The 10,830-nt window shown below is 40.4% G+C and overlaps 1 protein-coding gene across 1 annotated transcript in view; it reads right to left on the bottom strand.

Moving 5' to 3' along the window:
- Window positions 1-2,895: 2,895 nt before the first annotated feature.
- lrrc4.2 (leucine rich repeat containing 4.2) overlaps window positions 2,896-10,830 on the bottom strand; it is a 71,933-nt gene continuing 63,998 nt past the window's right edge. The window contains exons 2-3 of the mRNA XM_014012354.1: window positions 7,062-8,119; window positions 2,896-6,919 (exon numbers count right to left, since the gene is read on the bottom strand). Of these exons, the coding sequence (XP_013867808.1) occupies window positions 4,804-6,798 (1,995 nt within the window). The 5' untranslated portion in view covers window positions 6,799-6,919; window positions 7,062-8,119 and the 3' untranslated portion in view covers window positions 2,896-4,803. The remainder of the gene's footprint in view (window positions 6,920-7,061; window positions 8,120-10,830) is intronic.

Below are 10,830 nucleotides of genomic sequence, written 5' to 3'. Positions count from 1 at the left end.
ATATATATATATATATATATAACTTTATCTGAAGTAAAACTACATAGTTTTCAGCTACCAACATAATAGTTAACATATTTTAGGCAATGAACTTCATTAGAACATTGTTAGTTAGGCACAACAATCCTTCTGGAAGACAGACTGTATTATGAAACACATGCTGGAAGTGCCCCAGGTTGTACCAAAATTGCTACAGCTAGGTGCTGCTGCTATTTGTGCTTGAATGTAATTGTAACCATTATTTTTATGCATATAAATAACTGGACAAAATGCAAAACTGACAGTGTAAAGGTTTATAAATTGGCATTTTTATGAAACACTATGGGATTTTAGATTTTTTTTCAGATGGCCTGCCTGGTTTTGGGTCTGCTCAGACTAGCAGTTAACTTGTTAATCAATCAGAATAAATTAGTTTTTTAAATAGGTATCTGCAGCAGGTAAGATATTAATGGTTCATAATCTTTTTAAAGGGACTAATTTTCAAGGGATGTGAATTATTGCTATTAAACATAAAATAGTGTAACTATTTTTATTTAGTTATTCAGACATCTCTAGGGGTTAAAATAATGAAAGAGGGCCCATCAGTGCCAAGGAAGATATTTCCTATGTCCCCAATTCTCCACCCTCACTCCACCCAAACACACTCACACACACTCTGACCAAGAAAAGACAGAGTCAGACTGATGCAGATAGAAACCTACAAAAACAACCTGAGGTCGTTGTCAGATCTAGAGCTGCAGTGGTTTAAGAGAAAGCACAGTGGCCTGCATTACATTGACACTGATATACTGTATACTGTACAGTACAGCACAGTAGACTGTCTGCTTTAAGGCGATGCAATGGTGGTGCCATGTTTTACTGTCAACATGACAAGTTTCACATTATAGTTTTCATTGTAAAATGCCAAAAGCAATTATATAGTGAATGCAGCTGCTCTTTCCTGTGTTCTTCCAGTCAACATTTAACCAAAAATTAGCAAATACAGTTCAATTAAACAGGCAATGATGCTAAAAATGAGTTTCTAAATGGATGCTTGTCAATTTAAAGGTTAGGGAAATGACCCACATCATTGATCAGTCTTCTTGTAAAACCTTTGATTTGAAGGATCGATTCATTTTCTAAATTAGTTTGTTAACTTAGTTCTTACATTATTTAAAGCTATTCTTGTTGCTTAAATATATAGATATGTATATATTTATGAGAGTATTAATATACCTATGTCAGGTGGTAGCAAAGCAAAGTAGTAAAATAGTTCAAGAATGTATAGGTGGGCTAATCAAGGTTTGAAAGAACTACCACAATTGAGTGTATGTCTTTGGTCACTTTGTGTCCTATGAATCATTTCTTTCAAGTTTCTTGCAGGCACAAAAAGCATCAGTCAATGGGAAAACTGGAACAGAACTTTTGTGGTTTGCCACCAACTCCTCATCAATAACAGATACAAGTCTAGCAGCTTAAGGACATGTTCCCCAAAAAATCTTAATCTCAACCAAAGAACCTTTGCCAGGCAACATTTGTATTGTTTTTCTTTAGATCTGATGGTAACTATGTAATTTGTGAGACATACAGATAAAACAGACATAACAAGGTTGCCATATAATTGGGAGGTGTCAGTCAAAAACTTTTGAGCCAATTAGCAAGTAGAGAAGGCGGCTGAAAAAAAGTATAATGATTGTTCTTTTGCAACAAGGCAGAATTTAGTCACATTCAAAGCTCAGTGAGTGACTCAGCTGGAGATAAGACAGCAGCCACCCAAGAGAAAAGATTCATTTTAACCCTGCTGATGTTGTCAAGAAAGAACTGTCTGGGTCATTTTTTTCACGAGTGAACACATTAACCATTGTGCACCCCTCAGCTCCTCACTTGACTACAGTGTAGCACAGCTAAATCAACTGGTGGATAGTATTATGCTAATTTGAGAATCCCTTCTTTTAATATTAACACTCGAGAAGAGGATGAAGAACACAAAAAGAAAAAAAATAGTCATCAGTGTTTGCATGTATCTAAATATTAGGCACATTAAAGGCTTCACAAACAGCTAGCAGCCCCTTATGAATCCCTAGCACAGCCAGTGCCACGCTGTGCTTAGAACATAATAAGAGTCTGCTCTTTTTTTTCAGCCCACACATACTGTAACAACCAAGAACATGTTATTTTTCCAAAGCAAAGAGCAGCCACTGCATTTAGCTGGTGACTTATTATGCACTTCTCTCAGTTCTTGATAACAATGAGCAAGCTTGAATTTGACTGCTTGTACAGGCCTACTTACAGGGGTACTGCTGAAAAGCAGCACCTCTTACATAGTAGTTCATACTTTCTAAACATTTACACCACCATTTATTTTTACATTACATGGTTATTCCAACAGAAACAAACAACAATATATTCCTGCAAGAAAGGTCCCAAGCTGTACTAAAAGTGCTACAGTTAACACAGTCTTTGCAGCTAATTGTGTAATGCAAAGATGACAACATTAAAAAAGTGTTTCCTGGAACGCTTGCAAAATGTTAAAAGATCTGAGTTGTTTTTAGATGGCAGCAATCCACTTTAGTTTTACCTCACTCAGACTGGCTTTTAGCTCATCAGTCTGGTCAGATTTAATCTTTTTTTTCCAAATTGAGGTTGTTCAAAGAGACAGGGCAGGTAAGATAATACTTGTTCAAAATCTTTTTTACAATTCACCTCTTCAAAAAAAATAACGATCATTTTAAGGAGCAAATAACTCCCAAGTGTACTAGCTGTCATTTCTAAAAAATGTTAGTGTCATGTCATAAGAGAAATCAGATTGCAAGATAATACCAATCAGTCACTCGTTTTTACAACATGTCAAGGCTGAAGAGTATAAATGAAGCCTCAGTGTTGCTAAATCACCACACTCTGTGATTATCACACAAGTCATACTTAAATTTCCTCTTTATATCAATTTTAAATGACATTTTAAATGACTGGTAACCTTGAAGGGCTGAAAAGCACGTGTCAAAATCAGTCAAACACATAGGAAACTGTTAAATGGCTGGTCATCACAGAGACAAGCCACACTTATTTATAGTAGCTGGCCTTGTAGCTGAAACCAAAAATCATTGCTCAGAAATTTATTAACACACATAACATTTGAAAAAAAGGTATAATAGAAAACAATTTGATTTCTTGCACTTGCTTTGTTCAAGGCGCATTGCGCTGACTTAAATTTTCTCAATTTTTTTCTTTTTTTACATAATATCAACACAACATATGCATTTATATATTTTTTTGATTGATTAATATAAGATTCGGAAAATAACTAGAACCTGTAGATGTGTTTGTAAGGAAAAGAAAGCCAAGCTGTGTAGAACTGTGATACATGTATTTCCCCCCTTTACATTCACTGGGAAATCAATGTTAAGAACTAAGCTGAGGCATTACACCACCAGCCTATCTGACCTGCATAGAGCCCCACTGTGAGGTATAATTCAGCATTGTACACCAATTACTTAAAGACCCATTCATGCAGACACTAAGTAAATGCATAGGACCGTAGGACAGGAGTTTGTGTGGGATATCAGTTACATTACTGCCTCCAGCTTTTATGACTGAACAACTTACACACATACAAATATACTGAGAAAAAATACACATCAGAGGAAACTCTTTCTGATTAGAGAAATACAAACCAAAGTTTTATTATGATTTTTATAGCCTCATTGTCTCTCCATAAAAATAGTGCTGCTAAAAAAAAAAAAAGGAAAACACAAAGTAATGTTTCAATGTCCATGGAAAAGCCCCAGTACCAGACATTCATTTGTTTCACTTCAAATCTCTGTGTTTTTCCCCCCAGAGTCGTCAGCAAAGCCTTGTAATACTGAAACACATGTATGTTCTTTTGAAAAAAAAAAACATTGGGATGAGCCCTTGCAGAGACAAGTCAGGCAACTGCAGTAATGCATTACTAAATTAGCCCTAAACACTACACAAGCCAATAAGAAGCATGTCAAAATCTAAGAAGAACAGAAAAAAATGCAACTGATAACAGAAAAAACAACATTTTGCAACAACTGTTATTAGATTTGCATTTCACTTTTTGTCAGTTGAACCAGTGGGGAAATTTGTGCACACTAAAAAAAACACACTTGGACACACTACAAAGAAGGACTGGCACTGTCAAAGAAACACAAGTTTGCTTCAGCCAACAAAGGGTTAAACCTTAGCCGCAGATATACACTGCAGTACCAAAAGCATTTGGCTGATAGCTACTGAACAGCACAATCTATCTGTGCCATTTTGCTGCTATTGGACAAATGTTTGTGTCTATCTTGCTTTTGCTTATGTGCCTTTTATTTTAGGTTTCTTAATCTTTAAAATACTGTTTCATTGCATATAACAACTGGCAAAGTAAAAACTGGTGTGCACATTTGGAGAAATGAATGTCTTTATAAAGATGTTCTAAATATTGATTTAAAACCAACTTAATGCCTCTTTTCTTACATTAGACAGTACTACCTTCACTTTTCAGTCAAAAAAGCAGTTTATTATTATGATTTTTTTAAATACAAGTCACCAGTTATTAGAAAATAGTTTCAAAGTACTTTCTTTTCTAATAGAATCTGCATGTTTTACCACTGTCTGACATTAAGGTCATATATATTTGTATTTTTTTCATATTTATATATTTATGTATAGGCATGTACAAGAAAGAAAAAAAATGTTTTGCACATATTTGTACAAAAGAAAGTTTTGCTCTTTGTGCATTCTATTGCATGGACTTGTGAGCAGATAAGAGAAGATGAGATTGGACAGAGTCTTAGATAGATCCACAGGGAGCATTGCTCAGATTTGGGTCTCCTGAACCTTCTCTTTGCCGTGAGTAGTTTTGATGACGTAAGGATCAGCAATGGTGCTGATGTGGCTGTGATGGTGCCTGACTGAGCGGTGAAGAGAATTGTTCTGAGTCCAGTGGGCTCCGTAGCTCCCTTGTCGAGATGAGGACGAAGATGACACATAGCCAGGCTTAAACGTGTTGCTGTTGTGTTCCACTAATGTCGGCAATACCATATCATCAGAGCCACTAGATCCAGATGTGGGCGGTGGAACAGGAGGAACCTGTTCTTCCATCTGTATGATCTCTATGGTCCTGGCTGCTGCCACCGTACTCCTCTGTTGATGTCTCTTACGCAGTTTGTAGAATGCTATTAACATGGCAGCTGCCAGCAAGGTAACAGCTACAAAACAGCCAATTATGATTTTTGTGGTTTTCATCACCTCATCCAGACTGGCAGCTGGCCCACTAGGGACTTTGGCAGTGGGAACTGACACCTGCCTTGGAGTCTGGGTATTTTGGAAAAGCACAGTTGGTGTGGAGATAAAGACAGGTTGAAAGACTGAGGGTGAAGCAGGGACAGTGGGCTTAGGTTTAGGGGTCTCCTCAACTTTAGGCTCCAACACTTCCACTGTTACAGTTGTAAAGTAGGACAGATTAGACGTGTTGAGTTCAGCATTGCTGACGTTTAGGTAGGCAGAGGCATTGGAATTTCCTGCCATGTTGCTCACCATGCATGTGTAGACTCCAATATCTGATGGGAGAACATTGGAGAAGTTCAGTGTTCCATCATTAAGGACAGATATTCTTGGATGAGCAGAACCATGAGTTAACACAGTCCCGTTGGGGAGAAGCCATCGTACTGAGCTCATGGCAGCTGTACGGCACTTCAGCTCTGCCACTCTTGCTGCTGAAATGTTCAGATCCCTTGGAGCGTCATGTATGACCGGTGCCGAACACTGAAAGGTTGTCTGATCAACTTCCACCAAGTATCTTCCTCTCATGTTGACTGGGGTGTGGCAGCGTCCACAACAGGTGGAGTTTGTGGGAATGTATTCTCGGAGCCACCAAGAGAGCCAAACTACATCACAGTCACAGCGCCAAGGGTTGTGGTGTAGATGCAGCTCCACCAGGTACTGTAGAGGTGTGAAGAGGTTATGGGGCAGAGATGATAAATTATTATGGGCTAGATTGAGCTCCACCAAAGCTGTAATGTCATCAAATGCATTTCTTTCAATGTTTGTGATGGCAGAGTTCATAATCCAAAGTTTGCGTAAATTCTTTAGCCCGTAGAAGGCCCCAGGCTTCAGTTCTGGAAAAACATTCTCTGATATCTCCAACTCCTCTAATCCAACTAAAGGTGACAAATTAGGGAACTCTCTTAGACTGCACATCCCCAAATTTAGATACTTGAGGTTATGTAGACCCTCGAATGCTCCATCAGAGATGTACTCCAGCTTCCTCAGTTCACCCAGGTCCAGTCTCATGAGTGAAGGGACACGGTTAAAGGCATAAGAGGGAATGCTCTCAATAGGATTGTTTCTAAGCCACAGTTCTCTTAACTTTGAGAGATACTCAAAAGCTCCACTGGGTATGACTGTTAATCGGTTGTAAAATAGCTCCAAAGTATTGAGACTAGTCAAGCCATTAAATGCCCCTACTTCAATCTGCCTGATAGCATTCCTGCCCAGCTGCAATACTTCCAGATGATGTAGATGTCGGAATGTGTCTGCTTGTATAGTCTCTATGCTGTTTTCCATTAGGTTCAGGTATCTTGTGTTGGCTGGGATGTTCGGAGGGACCCTAATCAGGCCTCTGCGTGTACACACCACTTTGCTGAGCTGGTTAGTACAGGAGCACACACCTGGACAGTTTTGTGTGTTAACTGAGCCCATCTCAGGGCCTGTGGACTGGCACATACTGAGAGCAGGCACCATGAGAGAGAGCACGGCGAGCAGGGCTGTGTTCCAGGTAGGCTGCACACTAACCTGGCCCAACGGACTCATGGTGTAGAGGGCTCATTATTCTGCATGGTGGGGGGAGACGGGACACACCAAAGGACAGACCGCCCTAGCCTGGCTGGAGCAACTCGAGGCTCCCAACTTCCATCGGCAGTGCAGGAGGATTCTGCATCAACATTTTATGTGAAGGAATGAAGGGAGAAACAGACAGGAGACAGAATGAGAGAGATTAATAAAAGTGAAGCAGCAGATGAAAAGCAAAGCAGCAATGTGAATAAATAGGCTGAGTAATAGCACTAGTGACTTACCTCATTAGTTTCAAAGTGCTCTCTTTTGCTGTTTTCCAGAAGTTAAAAGCAGCAGTAGTGCATCCCATTTATTTATAACTCCTTTTCATTGAATGACATAAGATAAATGTTTTCTTGATATGGCCCTCTATTAATGAAGGGTACAAAATGGCTCCTGATATTTGAGACTCAGAACAGATTAAAAATACTCACAGCCAAAGGTAAGGCCATGAAGTCTTAGAAGGTGCCTGGATTCTGTGGTTTCCTACAAACTACCCCCTGTTAAGCTGCAGATTCCAAGATGCAGCTCCTCTGTGGATAAATCACAACCATCCATTCCGCAGTTAATTACAACAGAGGAGGAGGAGAAAAAGGTGACAAACTGACATTTAAAGGGGGAAAAAAATCCTCTTTTCTGTCAGCTTTTGGTCCATGTGTAGCCTCGTTGGTTAGTCGTCTGTTTGGGTGAGAGACCTCCCTTACTGTGACTTTGCCAAGGGCTTGTCGGTCGCTGATTAGCCCTGTTGTGACAAAGGCTGAGAGACAAAAAAAGGGTAAAGAACTCCCGGCACAGTCACCCCCCTCTTCTCTCATCCTCTGCGCTCCTCTTGCTTCCTCCCAATGTTGGGCTGGCCCTGGTCAGAGCAGCTGTATGCTGCCGTGTGCACAGTTAGCAGTAATCCGTCTATTCCTTCTGGGGGAAGGGGGTTTGAGGGTGGTGGGAGAGATGGTGGCGCTGAGTGGGGGCTGGGGAGGGGGAGCGGTGGGGATACGCTGCACTGTCAGAGCTTCGCAAAAGCTGACGGAAGAGGGAGAGAGCACTCTTGTCCTCGTCTGCAATGAGAGGAGAGAGAGGATGACGCTAAGAGGAGAGTGGAAGTGGGTTCCGCATCAGTATCCATAAACAGAGCAAGGTGTTGAGGATTCTTTTCTCCGCTTTTTCTTTGTCCCCCTGGATGGTCTCCTGCAGGGTTCCTCTGGCTTTCGTACTTGTTAATCTTTTCTCCGAGGCTGAGGTAGTAAGTTGTGGCAGTTGGCCATGTGTGAGGCTGTCAGACTTGCGGCTGGCTGCTGGACCACTGCAGTAATCGGAATAAAACACAGAGAGAGGGAATGAGAGAGCTTGAAAGAAGGAGAGAAAGAACCACTGACAGATCAAGAGCAAGAGAAAGGTAGAGTGTGTGAAGGAGAGTGAGAGGGAATGAGAGAGCTTGAAAGAAGGAGAGAAAGAACCACTGACAGATCAAGAGCAAGAGAAAGGTAGAGTGTGTGAGGGAGAGTGTGTGTGTGTGAGAGAGAGAGAGAGAGAGAGTGTGTGTGTGTGAGAGAGAGAGGGAGAGAGAGAGAGAGAGAGAGAGAGTGTGTGTGTGTGAGAGAGAGAGGGAGAGAGAGAGAGAGAGAGAGAGAGAGAGAGAAGAGAGAAGAAGAAAAGCCACGCGAGCACTCCAACGGCCAGCCCACCGTCACAGAAACAGCAGGACCAGCATTCCTACCCTGATCTCCTCTTCTTGTTTATTCTCCAATCTCTAGCACCCCCCCCCCCCATGTGTGTCGGTGTTGCAGGCAGCTAAGATGCACGTTCTGCCCCCTCCTTTTGTCCTTCAGTGGGAACGTGAATGTACTGCTGACGCACTCCTCTCAGCTGCTCATTCAGCCTCATATCAGTGCATTGGTTTGCAGTGTGTATTAACACTCGCAGTGCTTCTGTGTATTAACCCCCCCCCMCCCCCCCCCCTTATTTCTGCTTCTCCCTCTCTTCACTGTATTAATCTTTGCATCTCTTTTTTCTCTCCTTTCTCAATTTCTCACACATTCTGGTCCTTGCCTTCTTTCTTCACTCAAACTCTTTCTCAAGTCAGTCCTCCCCACTCACTTGAGGTCTAGACACTACCTCTTCACAGCCAGTCGATAAAATTAAAAACCTCTCCTTCCAGTGTGTCATACAGAGACAAAAAGGTCAGACTTTCAATTCCAGCTGTAGAGTTGTTTCACATTGTCTGTTATTTTCTCTCCATCGCCATCGTGAGCGCAGCAGTGTGCCAGAGTTTTCCACTGGAGATGGATTGCACTGCACTTTCTTACCTCACGTAAGATGCAGTTTGTTGAGTGTTTCACTTTTGCAGGACAAAAACAAAAAAGTAAATAAATAAAACAGCTGTTTGATGCATTTCCTTATTTTGCTTGTTGCGTGGAATTTATTATGTGAAAGAGTGCTTAAGGGTGGGACAAGGAGGTTGGGTCAGGGGGTCTGTGACATCACAGAGGGCTGAAATGCTGACTCTGAATCTGCCGGGCAGTCTTCTCTTGAGGGAAGAGAACGATGAAAGAGCTTGCATGCTGTTATCTCTCAGAAAGATGAGAGGAAGACGGACAGACAGAGGGAAGAAGACTTACTAAGATAGTTGGTGAAGAGAGGTGGAGCTGGGTGGGAGGAGAGATATCCGCGTCCTTGGTGAAGTAGGGGAAAGAGCCTATAGAAAGAAGAGGGAAGTGAGATAAATAGGGGCAGAGGAAAAGAATGAGGGAGACAGATGAATGCACAGCATGAACATCTCCTCGGTGAAACGGCACTGAAAGCTAGAGAATTAGAAGTGAGTAGTTGAAAAGAATGTGTTTAGATTAAGCATCATCCTGATGCACAGGAAGCCTTTATCTCTGTCTTTGATTATCAATCATGTTCCATCTTCTGCCTGTGGATGAGATCTATATAAAGGAAAAAGAACACAACTTAACATTTCTCTGTCAGTTTCCTTGCAATGTATTAGGGATGTAGTTAAAATGTTATTCTTTACCATAAAGATATTATTGGCAAATGAATGATCTGCATCCACGTTGTAAGGTTGAATGCTTAAAGGGAATTTTTTAGGATGCAAGACACTGTTAGAAAAGGAAGCACATACGATTATTGTGTTTCTATATGTGTGTCTCTTTTTACATCTTAACAAAATATGACACTAAAAATGTGGGGGTCTATTACTGGTAAAATGGTAAATGGCTTGAACTTAAATAGCCCTTTATCAAGTCCCTACGGACTTCAAAGCACGTTACACTTCAATCATTCACATTTACACACTGGTAATGTCCTTTGAAAATGTAAAACTAATAACTTTAGGGTGCATATATGAAACAATAAAAGTAATTTTCTGATAAAGGTCTAGTCACTAAATGATTTGATTTAGATGCATCAAAAGAATATTTCAGAGACTGAGCAGAACCACTCAAATTATGTATAAAAACAGAAATGAATCTGCCCTATACATATTTACAGGTTTTGAGAGTGAAAATACAATGTAAACAACACAAAAAAAGTCACATTTAAGTTATAAGTTGTTTTCTGCATCAAAGATTGACCTTAAAACCGCTTAAATAACAGGGGACAACAATGTCCAAAATAAAAGAAATAAAGAGCAAAATAAACCTCATTATGTTTAGAGGTAACAGGATGAAAAAAAGAGTGCAAGGGATGTAACTGTTCTTTACTTTAAAATGCTAGCTTTTTAAGTAATGGCAGAAAGACAGCAATGGATGGTTAGGGGATGGGCACAGTGTCAGAGATGAGGAGAAAATGAGAAAAAGATAGCTATTAGTTAGGGTGAGGTAGGAAGAGTTGGTCAGATAATTGATAGCCATGGGTGTAGCTTCTGTGTTAATGATATTATGAGGGCACAAGCATAAAAAGGTCAGTTAGCACATTGGATATCTATTTTTTTCTCCACTGCACATTTTTTGCTCATCTTAGTGAGTTTTTATTTAATGTTTTAGTTTTCTGTTTGTTTGTTTATATATATAT

The sequence above is a fragment of the Austrofundulus limnaeus genome, unplaced genomic scaffold (genome assembly GCF_001266775.1).
Source record: "Austrofundulus limnaeus strain Quisiro unplaced genomic scaffold, Austrofundulus_limnaeus-1.0 Scaffold90, whole genome shotgun sequence".
NCBI classification, from domain to species: domain Eukaryota; kingdom Metazoa; phylum Chordata; class Actinopteri; order Cyprinodontiformes; family Rivulidae; genus Austrofundulus; species Austrofundulus limnaeus.
The sequence above is the reverse complement of the archived record's forward strand: the minus strand, read 5'-3'. Positions and strand labels throughout refer to the sequence as shown.